General features: G+C 44.2%; 2 protein-coding genes across 2 annotated transcripts in view; one reads left to right on the top strand and one right to left on the bottom strand.

Annotated features, from left to right (window-relative positions):
* The window catches only part of LOC127649498 (gastrula zinc finger protein XlCGF8.2DB-like), a 162,502-nt gene that overhangs the window by 19,457 nt on the left and 123,860 nt on the right, over positions 1–19,185 (bottom strand). The gene's annotated exons all lie outside the window — the stretch shown is intronic.
* On the top strand, positions 2,044–17,944 carry LOC127649501 (uncharacterized). Its single transcript, XM_052134633.1, has 6 exons — positions 2,044–2,075; positions 2,394–2,524; positions 14,736–15,074; positions 15,601–15,861; positions 15,988–16,089; positions 16,368–17,944. Exons 2-6 carry the CDS (start codon positions 2,440–2,442, stop codon positions 16,643–16,645), a joined length of 1,065 nt encoding a protein of 354 aa, XP_051990593.1. The 5' UTR covers positions 2,044–2,075; positions 2,394–2,439; the 3' UTR covers positions 16,646–17,944.

The following is a 19,185-nucleotide window of genomic DNA, read 5'->3' as shown; positions in this document are numbered from 1 at the left end:
AAAGGTCAAGTGGTCCGATGAGTCCAGATTTACCCTATTCTAAAGCAATGTAAGAAGGGAAGCGCAAGAAGTGATGCACCCGTAATGCATAGTGCCCACTGTACAAGACTCTGGTGGCAGTGTTATGATCTAGTGTTGCTTCAATTGGTCAGGTCTAGGCTCAGCAAAGTTATGCGGCAATAAAATGAAGTCAGCTGACAACCTGAATGTACTGAATGACCAGGTTATCCCGTCAATGGATGTTTCTTTCTCTGACGGCACGGGCATATACCAGGATAATAATGCCAAGATTCATCGGTCTCAAATTGTGAAAGAGTGGTTCATGGAGCATGAGGATAGATGAGGGTATTGTTTGTTTTGCTTTAAAAGGGATAGTTCACTCAAATTTCTTTGTTATATTTTGGTCTGTTCTTCAACCAAAATCAATTGAATCACTTCAGAAGACATTGATTAAACTACTGGAGATTACTTTTATGCTGACTGTATATGCTTTTTGGAGCTTCAAAGTTTTGGTCACCCTTCAATGGCATTGTATGGACCTACAGAGCTGAGTTATTCTTCTAAAAATCTTTGTACACATTTGGGATGAGAGAATTTAAATTTTTGGGGTGAACTATCCCTTTATGAATTACGATTTTGTAACAGAATATTTTTTTCACACACACACACACACACACACACACACACACACACACACACACACACGTAGTGTTTCCATGTTTTATGGGGACTTTCCATAGACATAATGGTTTTTATACTGTACAAACTTTATATTCTATCCCCTAAACCTAACCCTACCCCTAAACCTAACCCTCACAGAAAACTTTCTGCAATTTTACATTTTCAAAAAACATAATTTAGTATGATTTATAAGCTGTTTTCCTCATGGGGACCGACAAAATGTCCCCACAAGGTCAAAAATTTCAGGTTTTACTATCCTTATGGGGACATTTGGTCCCCACAAAGTGATAAATACACGCTCACACACACACACACACACACACACACACACACACACACACACACACACACACATTGTGTTTCCATGTTTTATGGGGACTTTCCATAGACAAAATGGTTTTTATACTGTACAAACTTTATATTCTATCCCCTAAACCTAACCCTACCCCTAAACCTAACCCTCACAGAAAACTTTCTGCAATTTTACATTTTCAAAAAACATAATTTAGTATCATTTATAAGTTCTTTTCCTCATGGGGACCAACAAAATGTCCCCACAAGGTCAAAAATTTCGGGTTTTACTAACCTTATGGGGACATTTGGTCCCCCCAAAGTGATAAATACACGCTCACACACACACGGACGGGCGCGCGCGCGCACACACACACACATATATTTTATTTGCCTTAAAAATTGTATTCATCAGTATTTTATATGAATGTGTTCATTTTGTTCGATTGTTTGCTAAACCAGTGATTTTAGACCAGGGGTTCTCAGCTGGTCCCACCCTGGGACCCACATTTTCCCCTGGTCATTAAGTCGCGACCCACTTTTTTAGAATTCAACCAACAAAATTTATTTTTCAAAAATAACTGTTGAAAACACTCATATATCATCTTTTTAAAAACATAACCCTACATACATGCATATATTATCCCGTGCAACGTGCATTTCAGAGCATATTAATAAGTAACTGGAACCTGACAACCGCATGTACAAAAGTTAATTAAATAAATAAGGCCACATAACAAGATATTTTTACTCTATTCAGAGCAAATTAATAAGAAACTAAGGAGAACCATGACAACTGCATGTACAAAAGTGAATAAAATCAATGTCAAAATCTGACGAATGCCTGTCAAAATAAACCTTTTTTCAAAATAAAAGACCAATCAAACATGAGACGCACATTAATTTTTTATTTATTTATTTTTTTTTACCAGCTTACCGAGACCCACCCAAAACAGGTCTGCGACCCACCTTTGGGTCGCGACCCACCAGTTGAGAACCCCTGTTTTAGACTATGTGTGCATGCAAAGGAACTTTTATTTTGCTTCTCTGAACTGCTGTTGTTGTGACGTCATAACGGCTGCGCCTCCTTTTGCTCAGGGAAGGTTTGTGTTTTCAAGCATTTCATATGTATTAAAAAAAAAACTATGTAAAACTTTCAAATGAATTTATTTTTTAAAATGTACTCTACTAACATATATTATTGATATAATTTTTGCTTTCGTAATCTGAAATGAATAGATTATTACTGAATCTAAAATGTTTATATTGTTTTATGTGAAATGCTGATAGTTTGTCTCTCGTAGGTGGCGCAACATTTATTCATGTTATTGTATTGTGAATAAAGCGAATGCACACATGTGGAACAGAGTGATTTACTTTTTCTTTCTGTTGATTTTTCCAACATCTTCAACGTGATGAAGTTTCCAGATACGGAAAAAATAACCTGTGTGACAAACTGCTGTAAAGATGGAGTTTATTAAAGAAGAGAGTGAAGACATCAGTATTACACAAACATGTGGAATAAAAACTGAAGATACTGAAGAACAAAGAGGTTTGTATTCATCTTCATTCGTTTATTTTTCATAATACAACTTTCATCAGGTTTTGAAGTGTAGAAAATAAGGTTGTCACGATAACAAAATTGACACTTCCAGTCCTCAGCTGCTCCATGTGTCACAGGCATGGCTACCACAAACTTTACATAACCAAGAGAGAGAGTGAAATGGAGAGTATTAATTCAGCTGCACTTTTAATGCATCTTCAACTTTCATTGCACCCAAACAATCCCAATCCATCCTGGTGATCCGAGGTTGCTTAACCCCACAAATTAAGGTAGAAATAACTGAGTGTAACCTCTTAAAATAAATTTGAACACTGGGTTGGCTTGGAAAAGATAAAGTAACCTAGGCAGCACTACCATTTTTACTGCATTTATTCTCCCCTCCATACAAATTGGTAGTGTGCTCCAAAATTCAATATTCGCCTTCAGCTGCTCTATTCTCTTATACCAGGTAAGCTGTAACTTATTGAAAGTTCTTGCTACTGTAATACATATACTGATAAAAGTTTCTGAGAAAACTCTTTATTTCCTTGTTGGGATGGGGGCATCAAATTGCTCTTGTCCCAGTTTATCTTGTACCCTAAAAATGACCCTATTGCATTCATTATATGTAACAATGGAGGAATAGATGCTTCAGGGTTTAAAATGAAAATCAAAATGTAATCTGCATATGCTGGAATCTTATGATGGCCACCTTGACATGAAATTGGATGTATGATTGGGCTAGATCAAATTCGAAAGGCCAGTGGTTCTCAGGCCAGAGCAAAAATAAAAGGGGAAAACGGACCACCTTGCCTTGTTCCTTTGTGCAAACGGAAAGGCAACGAGATCTGTCCATTAGTTATAACTGATGCACTAGGTTCTTTGAACATATTCCTCCTCTCTTATTTGATCAAAAGCTTTCTTGCCATCTAAAGAAATCACCACAGCATCCTCTTTAGACCAAGCCGGTCCATATATGATATTTAAGCAATATCACACGAAGAAGAGTGTGATATGTGATTCGACTGCGGCCGAGTGCTGTAGGTAATCACAGCAGTGCTGATTTAGGGTCATATTATTATCGCACAAAAATTAGAAAAAACTGAGTGCAATCATTTCGTAACTACTTTCTTATGTGAGGGATCATAATCTTCCGTTGCTAGTTCAAACCAAATGATGCATCCAAGCCTTCGTTAGTAATTCAAAAATGTCACTTTAGAAATAGTATCATGGCTTGTGCGGTTTCTAACAAGTTATTGGATAAACAAGGATGGATGTGTGTGTGTGTGAGAGAGAGAGAGGGAGAGATATAGATAGCTGGATGGATGGATGGAGTGTGTGTGATCACCTGTTGCCACTCCCAAGCAGAGATGCTGTCAGCTTTCTGGAGATCAGTTTTCTCATGGAAAAGTAGCTGTCCAAGCGGTGGTATTTCTCCCTATATCGTGGTAACCGGTGCGTTATTCACTATAGAAACCGCAATGTCCTCCGCCATTTTAAACAGCACGTCCTCTTCAATGTGGAAATTCTGGTAAGAGGTAAGCGCCTTGAGTTCTGTAATTAATCAGTCTGTTGTTTCTCTCAGCTATGATGAGCCGTAATGCTGAAATTGTTCGTTTAAAGCTATTCCCTAGCTTTAATAGTGACAATGTACATTTACATTAGTAGCTATACTGCAGAAGAAAAAAATTGTTATTGGAGAATTTTGAATACAATATTTAAATATTTTTAAATATCTAAAAACAGCCTACTTAACAAGATACATTTACCTGAGAAGCAACATATGAGATATTTAGACTTGCTTTTAGAGAGTATGTTGAAAACAAGACAAAAACTCGATTACAATTTTTTTTTTCCTTAGAATTCAGTAAATGTCATTTAGATTTAGAGATATTTTAAAAGGGCACCTATTATGGCATTTAAAATGTTCCTAATATTGTTTTGGGAGTCCCCAACAACAGTTTTACATGCATGCAATGACAAAAAACACTTTTGTTGTCTTATAATATGCATTTATGTTTACCTGATTTGCTCACCGACTCCCAAATGATTCGTTCAACGGCTCATTTTTCCAAACCCCTCATTTGCGTGACGCTAATCTGCGGTGATTGGTCTGATGACCCAGTCAGTTGTGATTGGTATAATCTGTGCAGAGATTGTCGGAAACGGAACGCCCATCACCATTAATGGATTATGGTTTGTTAAGTGTTGAAAATTAGATCATAGCCCAAAGTTCGGTGGTAAACACCCAATCAGTTATTGTTTGCGTTAGCCCAATGCATAAACATATTGATAAAGCACTGCATTACTACAAGTTATTGCTCTATTCTTTATGACAACTCCAATAACATCGACAAACATTTCACATATTTCAAAAAGATTTACATTGGAGACCTAGAAGCTGCGCTGAGCGTAACTTACACAACACACACAAATACTTATTAAGCATGCTAAAAAACACATAAAAGCAACAATTATTAATAATACTTACAGGTTGTGATTCGGAGGAGGAAGCCGATCCAAATAAACTTGGTACTGAACCTTCCTTCAGTATCAACCGGCTCGCGAATCCACACTTGAAAGCATTCATGTTCGTAAAGCAATCGTCATTAAAATGACGCGAACACAGCACAAGGTTCGGGCTATACTTGTGTAGTAAAGTTGTAAATATAAACTCTAGCCACTGATTCTTCACATGCTCGTCCCTGGGCAGTGAAAAAAAGGTCGCTTTTGATACGCACATGAGAACACAGCGTCTTGTTGACGACATGATGTTTTCAAGTTTTCCCTGGTGTCTACGCACGCAATGAGTGGGCGCGGCCAATTTGATAATTTTTCGTCTTGATGTCACAACGAAAAGGAAAATGACTCACTGGAAAAACGATTCATTAAATTGACTCAGAGTCGACTCCTACTTTTGAGAGACAATAACTTTTTTTACAGTGAACTTTCATATATAAAACTTTGCAGGATGTTTTTGTTCACTTAAATCTATGTTACACACTACATGAAAGGTTATTTTCAAAATTCTATAATAGGTGCCCTTTAAAAGAAGATTTTATCCTCTTTATTGTTAGTAAGCACGTTTAATACAACCTTTTAAGTCAGGGCTCAAGCTGAATAGTCGGTTAAGAGCTAATGATTAATTATTGTAATAATCAACCGAATAGTGGAATAATCATTCTAATAATCATTAGATTTGTCGATTATCAAAATAATCATTAGTTGCAGCCCTAGTGGCCATGCAATGAAGATTTTCAGAGTAATAAAACTGGTCATTATTTCATACTGGTATTTTATAAAACTATAGCCGTTTTTCATATTTCATAACTCGACCTTTGTTAAGCACAATACAGTAAGATGATTGACTTGGTTTGGTCTCCGTGTTATATATAATTTTGTTGTCACCGGGGTATCCATGACACCAGCAGGAAAGCACATCCCACTTCCAGAAAGGGGTGTGGGTGGCAGCAGCTCCTTTGCATTGAAAACGTATCGGTTACCTAACGTAACCTCGGTTCTCTCTAGATGAGGGAACGAGTATTGCGTAAGCTAGCTTACGCTACGGGAAAGATTCATCTTTTCTGAGATATTGAAGCCAAAAAATTATCCTTAATTTTTGTATCCATTGTCAACGCAGTGCGGCAGCTGTAGACCTTGAGCGGGCTAGCTAGCGAGCTCATAGGTTGCTCTGCGGCAACTGCTGCAGCCTATAGACGAGCTTGGGCGAACTCGCATCCAATGAGAGGCGTCCGGCGCTCACTGCATCAAAGCCCGCCAAAATGGGCGTGACTAGAGTGCATATAAGCGTAGTTCAGTAGGCTGGAACCCCGGTTTTCATTGACTGAAGCTGAAAAGTCGCCGTGGCGCGAAGCACGGCCGGCTACGCAATACTCGTTCCCTCATCTAGAGAGAACCGAGGTTACGTTAGGTAACCGATACGTTCTCTTACGAGAGGTTCTCTCAGATATGTAAGCTAGCTTATGCTACGGGAACCCATTGTCAATGCCGTCGCGCCAAGCATCCACTGTATGAGCCCCAGGGAATTAAGGGGGACCCGGGAGCCCTTATGAGTGGGGAAATAATATTTGGTCGGCAAGAATGCGGGTCATTGATTGTGTAATACATAAGCACATAGTGGGAAGGGAACGACAGAGCGGCGGTGCCGGTCTGTGTGGAATGTGTCCCATCAGTGCAGCTCACCAGGGAGCTGTAGCGTGATTAAACCGCTAGTAGTTTTGCCTGCAGAGCGGGCACTTCCATATTGTAAAATCTGACAAAGGTGGAGGGGAAGTCCATCCCGCTGCCACACATATGTCGTGAATGGAAATCCCGCTGGACCATGCCCACGAGGATGCCATGCCTCTAGTGGAGTGAGCCCTAATGCCCAACGGGCATGGCAGGTCTTTTGACGCGTATGCAGCAGCAATAGCGTCCACTATCCATCTAGATAGTGTCTGTTTCGAGGCGGCAAGACCTTTGGTGCGCCCTCGAACTAAACGAAAAGCTGCTCAGAGCGCCTGAAAGCGGCGGAGTATACAATCTCAGTGCTCTGACCGGGCAAAGGAGATTGGCGTCGCGTCGCTATCGGGTGCTGGCAGCGCGATAGGGAAATGACCTGTGCTCTGAAAGGAGTACCGATCACCTTGGGAACATAGCCGTGTCTAGGCTTTAAAATGACCTTGGAGTCACTTGGTCCAAACTCAAGACACGCAGCGCTGACAGACAGCGCGTGAAGATCTCCCACACGCTTGACTGATGACAGGGCAGTCAGAAAACGGTTTTGAGTGAAAGGTATTTCAAATCCACGGATTGAAGTGGTTCGAAAGGGGGCTTTCATAGTTTCGGGAACTATAGAAAGATCCCAGATAGGAACCGATGGGAGCGCGGGGTTCATCCTTCTAGCTCCCTGAGGAAGCCGGATGACCAGCTCGTTTTTACCCCATGACTGGCCGTGCAGGGGTTCAGCGAACGCCGCAACGGCTGCCACATACACTTTGAGCGTGGATGGGGATCTGCCCTTATCCAGCAGCTCTTGTAGAAATACGAGCATCGACGACACCCCACATGTCCGTGGGTCCAGGTCTCTGTCGTTTCACCATTTTGAGAACACAGACCATTTTGACGCATAGAGTCTTCCCGTGGAAGGGGCTCTAGCGTGTATGATGGTGTTTATTACTCCTTCTGGCAGAGCGACGGGTAGTCGTTGATCACCCACGCATGCAGTGCCCAGCACTCTGGGTGGGGATGCCAGATTGTGCCGCGAGCTTGAGAGAGGAGATCTGCTCTCACTGGGATGGGCCACGGCGCTGTCAGTGACAGCTGCGTAAGCTCCGGGAACCATGTCTGATTCTCCCAATGCGGGGCTATGAGGAGCACCGAGTGACACGTTTCCCTGATCCTCTGCATTACCTGTGGCAATAGCGAGACGGGAGGGAAGGCGTAAAGCGGGCGTCTGGGCCAGTCCTGGGCCAGCGCTTCCTCGCTTTTCGAGAAAACTATTGGGCAGTGAGAGTTCTCTTTGGACGCAAAGAGGTCTATCTCTGCTCTGCCGAATAGGTGCCATAACGTCTGGACTGTTTGAGCGTGCAGGGACCATTCCCCTGGGGAATATTGTCTCTGGACAGTCTGTCTGGGCCGTCGTTCAGGTGGCCTGGCACGCGCGCCGCCCTCAGCGAGCGCAGGTGGCACTGGGACCAACTCAGTATGCGTTTCGTCAGATGGAAGAGGTTCCTGGATCTGACACCGCCCTGACGGTTTAGGTAGGATACCACAGATCTGTTGTCCGAACGGACCAGGACGTGGTGACCCTGAATGACCGGAGAAAGCGCATGCGCCGCACTCGACCGCTATCATTTCCAGACAATTTATGTGAAGGAGCTTTTCCTGAACTGACCATAGGCCGAAAACCGGAGAGCCCTCGCAGACCGAGCCCCAACCCGTGTTGGACGCATCTGTCGAGATGACTTTTCGGCGAGATACAGCTCCCATTGTCACTCCCCGCTGATACCATTCGGCCACTGTCCAGGGCTGCAGAGCTGAAATACAGGTCTGAGTCACCTAGATGGGCTGGCGGCCTGTGGCCCAAGCCCGGCGAGACGCTGGTGTTTAGCCAATGCTGAAGCGGGCGCATGTGCAGTAAACCCAGCTGAAGTACTGCTGCGGCTGAGGCCATGTAGCCTAGCACTCTCTGAAATTTCTTCAGAGGTGTGAGGCTGTTCATCTGAAATGACGCGGCTAGTCGCTGCACACGGCGCACACGCTGTGTAGATAAGCGAGCCGTCATTGCCACTGAGTCTATTTCTATTCCAAGGAAGGAAATTGCCTGACTCCGCAGGGGTGCGAGCTCCGCGTCCATGTACTTCGTGAAAGTACGGGGTGCTAAGGACAGGCCGAACGGAAGGACGGTGTATTGATAAACCTGGCCGTCGGCTGAATCTCAAGAATGGCCTGTGACGGGATTTATCTGAATCTGAAAGTATGCATTTTTCAGATCGAGAGAAATAAACCAGTCCCCTGGCGCATCATGCGCGAGGAGTTTGCTGGTTGTAAGCATTTTGAACGGTCTTTTTGCAAGCGCTTTGTTCAAAACCCTGAGATCTAATATTGGTCTGAGGCCGCCGTCTTTCTTGGGGACAAGAAAATAACGGCTGTAAAACCCCGACTCGATCAGGGGAGGCGGCACTCTCTCTATGGCCCTTTTGCACAGAAGGTTTGCTATTTCTGAACGAAGCATGCACGCTGCTTCCGTGTTCACAGTAGTTTCGAGCCACGCTCTGAAGCAAGGAGGACGGTGATCGAACTGTAGCAAATAGCCCTGTTTTATTGTGCTTAACACCCATTCGGATATCCCTGGAATATCTTCCCACGCTTTGAAGCGTAATGTTAGAGGGTGAATGGCCAAATCGCTCTTATTGCCGCACACAGCGCGCTGAACAGAATGTGTGAGCGTGCTTACTGTGCTTATGCTGGACTGCTCGCAGACAGCATGGACAGGCTGTTCTGTGAGTGACTTCCCGATTGAGGTGAATGGGGAAAGAGTCACGTCTGTTAAGTGATGCGCAAGCATAGCCACGGGCACGGGACTTACATACAGAGAAGTGTTTGCTGGCCGTGTGACAGAGCGGGCAGAGAATGGGCGCCGCACGTATTCGTGAGCGCATTTATTGACTCTAACACTCGAAGTGGTTCAGTAACCGCTTTTGAGTGTGCTCTGATGGGGACACGGAACGTGTAATGCTTGTGTGTAGAGGTGAACACTGGATTGTGGGCACATTTTCTACACATAAGGCTGGTCGTGTGACAGAGCGGCCAGAGAATGGGCGCGCGACGGATTCGTGGGTGCGTTTATTAACCCTAACACTCGAGCGGGTTGTAACCGCTTTATGTGAGTGTGCTCTGATAGGGACACGGGACGTGCAATGCTTGTGTGTAGGGGTGAACACTGGATTGTGGGCACATTTTCTACACATAAGGCTTTATTTTGGGTCGCCGTGGAAACGGCGTTTGAGTGCAGGCAAGCGGGTAATATCACCGGCTTGTTGGCTGCTGAATCCACCACTGCAGTAGCCTGAGAGAAGGGGACTGACAGGGGGCGAAGCTTTGACGGTGGTCCAGCCGTGGCGGGACTGAGCCGTCGTTTTCTCAACAATGCTAGGAGGACTTCGGTTGCTCAGGTTTCAGTACAATCTTAGGCCGAGGCCCGCAGGGGCGGCGGTCTCGCGGCAGCTGTCTGAGCGCTGATCAAGGGCGGCCGCCCTGTCGACGCTGAGAAGTCTGGCTTGTTGAGCTGGGCGCTGTGAAGAGGCTCGTGCAGGAGGCTGGTCACGTGGGCGGCCTGCAGAGGAGCTAAGCGACGAGGCAGAAAGAGATTCATGGCTTGGGCTTCGAGAACGGTCAACAATGCCACTCACCGCGGAACCGAAGAGACCGGACAGAGAGAGCGGCGCGTAGTGCGTTCAGCTTCTCCCATGTCGGCTAGTCAGATCTGAAACAGCCTCTGTCTGTAAGACGGCCATGGAATGCAGAGCAGATGCGGCTTGGCCGGCGGTGGTATAGGCGCGGCCAACACAGGCGGAAGTAGTTCTGCAGGCCTTAGACGGGAGCACCAGCTTAGACCGCCATCTCGCGGAGGGCGGGCAAAGGTGCAGCGTGGAGTCTGTTGGGAGCCTGCTCAGGGGGCGGTGACCACTCGAGCCCGAGGCGGCCGACGGCCTGTGTGAGGAGGCGCGTTAGTTCCCCTTCGACTCCGGCACGGGTCCTGCTGGATTCCTGGGCCGAGGAGGAGGCGTGTGAGCCTGACCACTCCTCCCTGTCCGAAGCCATGATGGAACAGCCCTTATCCTCCGCTTCTTCGTCCGAGATGGCAGCAGAGCAGCCGCTCGACGGCAACTGCGCGTCCCGGGTTGGCGGGGAGGGTGAAGGCGATGCTCGAGGGAGGGGCTCCGGCGAGGCAATCGCTTCTACCACTGGTTCCGGCAGCCTTTGAGAGTGGCGCTTTTTTCTGCGCGGCTGAATGGAAGGCGGCGCGGCTTCGGTCTTGAGCGCCGAGTCGAGCCCGCAGGGTCGACATCGGAAGCTCCTCGCAGAGATCGCATCCGCCTTCAGCGAGGGCGAGCTCTGCATGCCCCAGTCCCAGGCAGAGAGCACAGATGACGTGGCGGTCTCCGGTGCTGAGAGGGGCGCGGCATGAGGCGCAAGTGGAGCGAGGCATCTTTAAAAAGACGCTCGTACTCTTTTGTGAAGTTCATAAGAACTAGCTTGCTTTAAAAAGTATACGTCGCCGGATGGCGTAGCTCGCAGGACGGCTGAAGGTGGCGAAGACGGCCGGCTTCTTCGAGCGCTGTCCATGCTTGCTTGATGCCCCTCGAACGGCTTCCATTCAGAGGTTTTGATCCCTGCTCGATTGCAGATCTTCCATTTTCTTATGTTGCTAGTTCACAATAGGGCATTATTCCACCTCAAATTTGTACTCCCTCACATCGCTAACTTCCCTCCATCTCGTGGACTCGAATATATGTCATTACTTACATTTGCGCAAGTGCCCACTACTGGCGGAAACAGTGTAATGGGTTGAAATGTAAAGGACTAAGCCGTTGATCACTTCGGGCTCGTTATCGCTCTTACAATAGAGCATTTTGTGGAATTATTTGGTGATTTTTACACCTGAGAAAATGTTTTCAGTGATTGATGCAATCACTGATTCATGTACAGTTTATTTGTAATTTCAGAAGTTTATGTATATACAGTGTCATGTTTTTTTTATCAGAATTAATAGTTAGGATTAATAAATAACATTGCAATGAATGCACAGGCTATGACTTTGCCAGTTTAACCCTTTAAACTCTGAGCGTGTTTTTAAAGATTTCCTGTTTCAGTGGCATGCCCAAAATGAATGGCTTATAATTACACACACACACATACACAAACAAACAAACAAGGAGGTTCAAGTGTTTGATATCATTGTAAAGAAACTTTTCAATTTTTTTAATGATAGATATGATACATTCTGAGACTGCTGACTTTCACTGAGACATTCTGAACCCGCTGATGTTTTTTACTTTTTTACTTATTTTTCTGATTTGACATTATATACCTCAGAGTGTAAATAAGGTGGCTCTGAAAAACTGCTTTGGTTTTATTCCCAATCATGACGACTGTATTTAATACTCACCACTTATCAGATCGAATCACCCAAAACGCAACTGTGACGAGGAGGAGGGTGGGGCCGGGCCATGATTACACATGCCCGGCCCCCAATCGGGCTAATCAGCCGAGGAGAGGGATAAGTGCAGCGGGATGTGGCAGTTTGAGAGTGCCACACGCAGCTGCCATATGTGCGTTTATGTTTTGTGTCTTAAAGTTTAAATTAAAACATTATTTTGATGGTTCAGCCATTTCCCACCTCCTCATCGTAAATGGTCTGCACTTATATAGCACCAAAGTGCTTTACACTGTGTCCCAATCACCCATCCACACTCACATTAACACACCAATGGCGGCAGAGCTGCCATGCAAGGCACTAGCCTGCCATTGGGAGCAACTTGGGGTTCGGTGTCTTGCCCAAGGACAGTTCGGCATGTGGAGTCGTGTCCTATTTTAACCTCGTTACATTGGTGCCGGAGCCCAGGATGGAGGGGGGATGTGCTGTCGTGGAGTCCTCACCACTGCCGTCCGCCCAAAAGAGCAGCCGCTGCCTGAATGCAGAGGAACGGCCTCTGCCAAGGGCTTAGCAGCTCCCTACTGACTGCCAGAAATGGTTTTTCAGAAACCGGCTTTAAATGGTTAAACTTGGGTCAAACATTTTGGGTAACCTTCCCAAACACAAATTGCTGGAATTTTGGCCCATTCCTTCAGACAGAATTGGTGTAACAGTCAGGTTTTGTAGGCCTCCTTGTTTACACATGCTTTTTCAGTTCTGCCCACACATTTTGTGTCAGATTGAGGTCAGGGCTTTGTGATGGTCACTCCAATGTCTTGACTTTGTTGTCCTTAAGTCATTTTGCCACAACTTTTGAGGTATGCTTGGGGTCATTGTCCAATTGGAAGTCCCTTTTGCAACTGAGCTTTAACTTCCTGGCTGATGTCTTGAGATGTTGCTTCAATATATCCACATAATTTTCCTTTCTCTTGATCTCATCTATTTTGTGAACTGTACCAGTCCCTCCTGCAGCAAAGTGCCCCCACAACATTATGCTGCCACCCCCATGCTTCACGGTTGGAATGGTGTTCTTTGGCTTGCAAGCCTCCCCCTTTTTCCTCCAAACATAACGATGGTCTTTATGGTCAAAAAGTTTCATTTTTGTGTCATCAGGCCAAAGGAAATTTCTTCTTAAAGTAAGATCTTTGTCACCATGTGCTCTTGTAAACTGTAGTCTGGCGTTTTAAAGGCAGTTTTAGAGCAGTAGCTTCTTCCATGCTGAGCAGCCTTTCAGGTTATGTCGATATAGGACTTGTTTTACTGTGGATATAGATACTTGTCTACCGGTTTCCTCCAGTATCTTCACAAGGTCTTTTGCTGTTGTTCTGGGATTTATTTGCATTTTTTGCACCAAACTACGTTCATCTCTAGGAGACAGAATGCATCTCCTTCCTGAGTGGTATGATGGCTGCGTGGTCCCATTGTGTTAATACTTGCATACTATTGTTTGTACAGATGAATGTGGTTAATTAGGTTACCCTGCAGCTCTTGACTGGTTGCCCACTAAAGCTAAGCAGAGTTGAGCCTGGCAAGTACCTGGATGGGAGACCTCCTGGGGAAAACCAAGGTTGCTGCTGGAAGTGATATTAGGGAGGCCAGCAGGGGGTGCTCACCCTATGGTCTATGTGGGTCCTAATGCCCCAGTATAGTGACGGAGACACTATACTGTAAAAAGGCACCATCCTTCGGATGAGATGTTAAAAATCCCAGGACACTTCTCGTAAAAGTAGGTGTGTTACCCTAGTTTCCTGGCCAAATTCCCCCCATTGGCCCCTACCTATCATGGCCTCGTATTAATCTCCATCCCTGAATTGGCTGCATCACTCTACTCTCTCCTCCCCACCAATATCTGGTGTGTGGTGGGTGTTCTAGCGCACTATGTCTGCCGTCGCTTCATCCCTATGCTGTGTAAAGCGCTTTGAGTGCCTAGAAAAGCGCTATATAAATGTTTGGAAATTGCTTCTAAGGATGAACCTTTTTTGAGATCTTTGATTTATTTGATTTTCCCATGATGTCAACAAAGATGCACTGAGTTTAAAAGTAGGCCTTAATATATCCACAGGTACATCTCCGATTTAGTACACCTCCCATCTGAAGTTAACTGTCTAAAGGTTTGACATCATTTTCTGGAATTTTCAAAGCTGCTTAAAGGTACAGTTATCTTGGCGTATGTAACCAATTCTGACCCACTGGAATTGTGATATAGTCAGTTAAAAGTGAAACAATCTGTCTGTAAACAATTGTTGGAAAAATTACTCATGTCACGCATAAAGTAGATATCCTAAAAGACTTGGCAAAACTAGAGTTTGCTAATATGAAATCTGTGGAGTGGTTAAAAAATGTAGATAAATTACTTCAACCTAAGTGTATGTAAACTTCTGGCTTCAACTGTATATGTAATGTACATTTACAGAATCTTCCAAACAAAGTGCATTTTTAAAAATGTTGTTTAAAATTTTTACTTTTAATAGTCAAAAGATTTCAAGTTATTCATTATGTCACACCCCATGTTCATTTTAGATCTGATGGAGCTGAAAGAGGAATGTCAAGACCTGAATGAAGTGGAGGAGAAACATCAGTATCAGAAACGTGATCATTTAAAGTCAGAAGAACAACATTTTAATTGCTCACAATCTGGAAAGAATTTCTCACACAAAAGAAGTCAAAGAGCCAAAAATTCTCTCACATTTCATCAGAGTGGAAAGAGTTTCATGGATAAAGGAATCCTTATGGAGGAAAAATTAATTCTTGCTGTAAGCAGTCACCCAGAATTGTACGATTCCACTTCATGTTTTTACAGAGACAGGAACAAAAAGGACCTCGCTTGGAAGAGGGTCAGTGAGGAGATTGGGCAACCTGGTAAGTTGTAAATACAAATTAATCTTTAATATTTGTCCACTTCTTTACGATAGAAATGCTACAGTCACTGTAATTTCTTGAACAAGAACATGTGGACATCAAAACATGCAAACTCAGAGCGAGGGTTTACAGTTTTATTGAAATTGTAATGAACAACAATTTGCATATTTAAAAAAATATTGATGTTTTGTCCTGTGTTGTATTACTCCTGTAATGTGTATAAAGACGTTGCAAAATATTTATGGGTATATTTTTTACATGCATATATATATATATATATATATATATATATATATATATATATATATATATATATATATATATATATATATATAATTACACATTTCACTTTTGTGTCACGTTATTGCCCTGCTAAGCAGCTAGCTATTTTTAACTATTTTCCTGCTACTTTTGAGTCACGTTATTGACCTGCTAACCAGCTAGCAAGCTGCCTTGCGCTATTTTACAATTATTTTCCCGCTTATATACAGCAACATTTTTTGCTTACAAGATATTGTTTATTCAGAGGACTTTTGCAGAAAAAAGTGGAAGAGCCTCAGGGACACATATCTGAAGGAGAAGAGGAAGGAGATGGACAAGAGGAGTGGGTCAGCAGCAGGGTCTGGGAAGAGGTGGAAGTACTCTCAGATCTTGGGATTCCTCGACCCCTTCGTCACCCCACGGGAGACTAGTGGTAACATGGAGGGGGTCGAGGCCCGGATCAGAGAGGACAACCACCTCGAGGACCAGGGACAGCCTGGAGAAACAGCGTGGGAGACAGAGACTGGTGTGTTTCCAATGAATCCACATTACAAGGCATATATGCTGTCATTGTTTACAGATGAAGAAATGTAATCTCTCTATGATCATTGTTACCAATGTGTTGTATTAACATTTAATATTGTCTTGACAGAGGAAAATGATCAGAGGGGGGAAGAGGATATTCTGAGATCCCTTGCCTCTTCTCCTGTCTCCCCAGTCCCTGGTCCCTCAGCCCCTGCTGCTGAACTCACAGGTGTGTGAAGGCAATAGTACATACATACTTTTTAGCTACTGTTCATTTGCATGTTTATCTATGTACATGTCTGAAGTATAACTTGTAATTACTTGATATATAGTTCAAAACAATTTCACACTTGCATTTAAGCACTGTCTATGTCACTGACACAGATAGTATTCTCACAATATCTAGACAATTTTGTTGTTTCAATTAAATTGTTAACCTTTACTGTGAACATGAAAATCAGGTATCATCTTTCTGCCTTCTCATTGCACTGTGTATTGCTTTCACAGGCCAACAGAGGAGGAGAGCCCGACGGCGGCCCCGTGAGCGGTCCCAGGATGGTCTGTCGGAGGTGGAGCAGACGCTGTTGTTGCTTCTGACACAACCTCCGGCGCGACCTCCAACCCCACGCTCCGCTGATGAGTACTTCCTCCTCAGCCTTCTGCCTTTTCTGCAGAGCATGCCGCCTCATTTAAAAGAAACAGTTAAATTTCAAATTTACAAATTGGCAATGGAAAATAGCACCATTGTGCTAAATTTGGAACAATTGGACCCCCCCACACAGTAAACTTTTAAAAAAAGAAATAGAAGGAATAGAGCGGCAGGCTCTGCATGAAATGCAGAATGCCCTCCTTCCTCTTCTCCTATGCCGTTCCCTGTGGCTCTTCCACCTTCCAAGCGAGGTCCTTTTTGTTCCTGTCTCTTTATGTAAATAGTTTGCACATATTGTTCATTTTTTTCAGTTCATATTGTTATTTTATATGTTTTGCCTAAATTTTTTTTACGTTTTGCCTCAGTATGTTTTTTAATGTTATACCTCAAATTACTTTATATGTTTGGCCTTAATAAATTATTTTGTAATATGACTAAATGATTGGTGTGGTTCTAATGCACAAACAAAGCAAATCTTTTATCACATAACTTGATTTCAATATATGAGACATTTTGATTTTGTATTGATTGCTATTTATTCCATATCTAAATCTAGATTATATGAAACATTATTATTGTAATGTAAAGACAACCAACATTAGTGTCTGGACAGTGTTGAATAAGTAAAAAAACACAGGACAGGTTAATTACTTTTGGAGGCTGGCTCCATTTATCATCAAAAAAATAAATAAACAATTTAACCTGATATACTACCATGGAAAACCTGACATTTTTAAAAAGTCTCAACTTAATAAATGTGCATGTTGTGGACCTGACATCCTGGAACTGGGGCTGACAACCTGGGAAAAAAAATACAAAATATAATAATAATGGACTATTTTTAGATAGTTTAGCTCTTTACAGGTTTGTGGGTGGCTCTTAAAAGAGCCGTTGTGGGGAAGTCATGAGGAGGACTTCAAATGCTACTCCGTCGGCTGCCACGGTACTGCTCCCTCCGCCGAGAAGTGTGCCATGAAGACATCCCTCACCCGGAGTGCCTCTCTGGAGGAGTTGTTGGCCGCAACCCGACCCAGACCTGGCAGTGGCTCCTCTCCAGCATGTCCCGCGCCCCTCGCAGCAGGTGCCTCTCTCCCCTCCGAACACCTCAGAAAGTTGTGGAGAAGACACGTCGCCTTCACACACTTCTCCGCAACTTCTGGGTGGACCACTGTGAGGAGAGGATGCCAAAGGCGTTCTCCACCACCAGCCTGGCTCTGGAGAGGCGGTAATTGAAGACACGCCTCTCTGGAGGAAGGGTGCGTCCAGGGAAGGGCCGCATGAGGTTCCTCCATGAGCGGAACGCCTCATCAGCCACAAAGACATGGGGCTGGGGTCCTCTTTCATCAGCACCGGGAAGAGGCTGGTCAGGAGGCAGATGAAGTGTACCAGCACGGAGAGCCTGTCCAAAGGCAGAGTTTGCCAGAATCCCACCGTCGCTGGTCCTGCCGTACCCCCAACATCGATCACCCGAAGCGATACCTCGCATCCACAACTGCAAGGAGAACGATGGAGAATGTTCCCTTGTAGTTGTGGAACTGGGATCCTGAGTTGGGGGGTGCCTTCATTACCACGTGCTTCCCATCCACCGCTCCACAGCATAGAGGGTAGTTCCACCGCTCCTGGAATCCTGCGATGGACCTCCAGTCATCAGTGGTGGGCACAGCCATGTACTCCTCCACAAGACAGTCCCAGATTGCAGTCACAACCTGGTGGACGATCTGGCTCACTGTTGAGACACCAACCCTGAAGCTGGACGCTATGGTCCTGAATGAGTCCCCTGTGGAAAGAAACCTAGATAAATATTTTTATAAGTACACTTGTAGTTACATATTCAACTATATACAATAACCAGTCTGTTTTACTTTAATGCACCATATTTGTTTGTTTGCTAGCAATTTTGCAAGCAATTTAACAAAGTTTTGAATCTTCAAAACAAAAGGGTATATGTGTATATGGTTTAAATCACTAGTGTGCCAATAACTGATTATCAAAAAAAAAGAGTAACATTACTACATATTGCTTACAGATAGAGACATGACAGTATCATTTTTAGGTTATAGCAGTTAACCGAGTAACGTTATCACTAGAAAGAGCACTACATATTGCTTACAGATAGAGACATCATTATCACGTCTGCCAAAATAATATTTTATTTTTTAGGTTAACGTTACAGCAGTTAAATGAGTATCACTAGAAAGAGCACCAACAGTGGTATCCGTACCACACAGTTTGAAAAACATTGCTAGCATAGCGTAAATTAACATATATTTAATATACTGTATTTAACATTTTATATACATTTACTAACCGAAGACAGATGGACAGGCGCTCCGCAGCTGGGATAGAGCGCCTGTAGTTGGTGTCCTGAAGGGTGATCCTCGCTCCGATGCGGGACAACAGGTCATCAAACTGGGCGCGGGACAAGCGGAAGTACCGCTGAAAGCGGCCGTCATCCAGGCGCAGCTCTTGGAGCAAATGATGAAATTCGCCGAACTGGGAACGCCTCTAGAGGGTCTGGTGGACCCAAGTACGGCGACGACGACCCATACGCCGCTGTTCTGCTCTCCAGAGCAAATACAGAGCGGTGACTCTCTCCACGAATGCTCGATCAACATCAGCCATCTTGTAAAAAAATGGCCGTCAACGGGTTTCGCCTCCGGAGTTTCATCGGATTTC

Source organism: Xyrauchen texanus, chromosome 9 (assembly GCF_025860055.1).
Source record: "Xyrauchen texanus isolate HMW12.3.18 chromosome 9, RBS_HiC_50CHRs, whole genome shotgun sequence".
Taxonomy (NCBI): domain Eukaryota; kingdom Metazoa; phylum Chordata; class Actinopteri; order Cypriniformes; family Catostomidae; genus Xyrauchen; species Xyrauchen texanus.
Note: the sequence above shows the minus strand (reverse complement) of the source record. Positions and strands in the feature narration are given on the sequence as shown.

Bases quoted from the DNA above. Each gene is read 5' to 3' on its own strand.
- LOC127649501 (XM_052134633.1), top strand. From the start codon at position 2,440: ATGGAGTTTATTAAAGAAGAGAGTGAAGACATCAGTATTACACAAACA. The intron at 2,525-14,735 runs GTTTGTATTCAT...TGTTCATTTTAG, and splicing joins AGATACTGAAGAACAAAGAG to ATCTGATGGAGCTGAAAGAG. The intron at 16,090-16,367 runs GTGTGTGAAGGC...TTGCTTTCACAG, and splicing joins CCCTGCTGCTGAACTCACAG to GCCAACAGAGGAGGAGAGCC.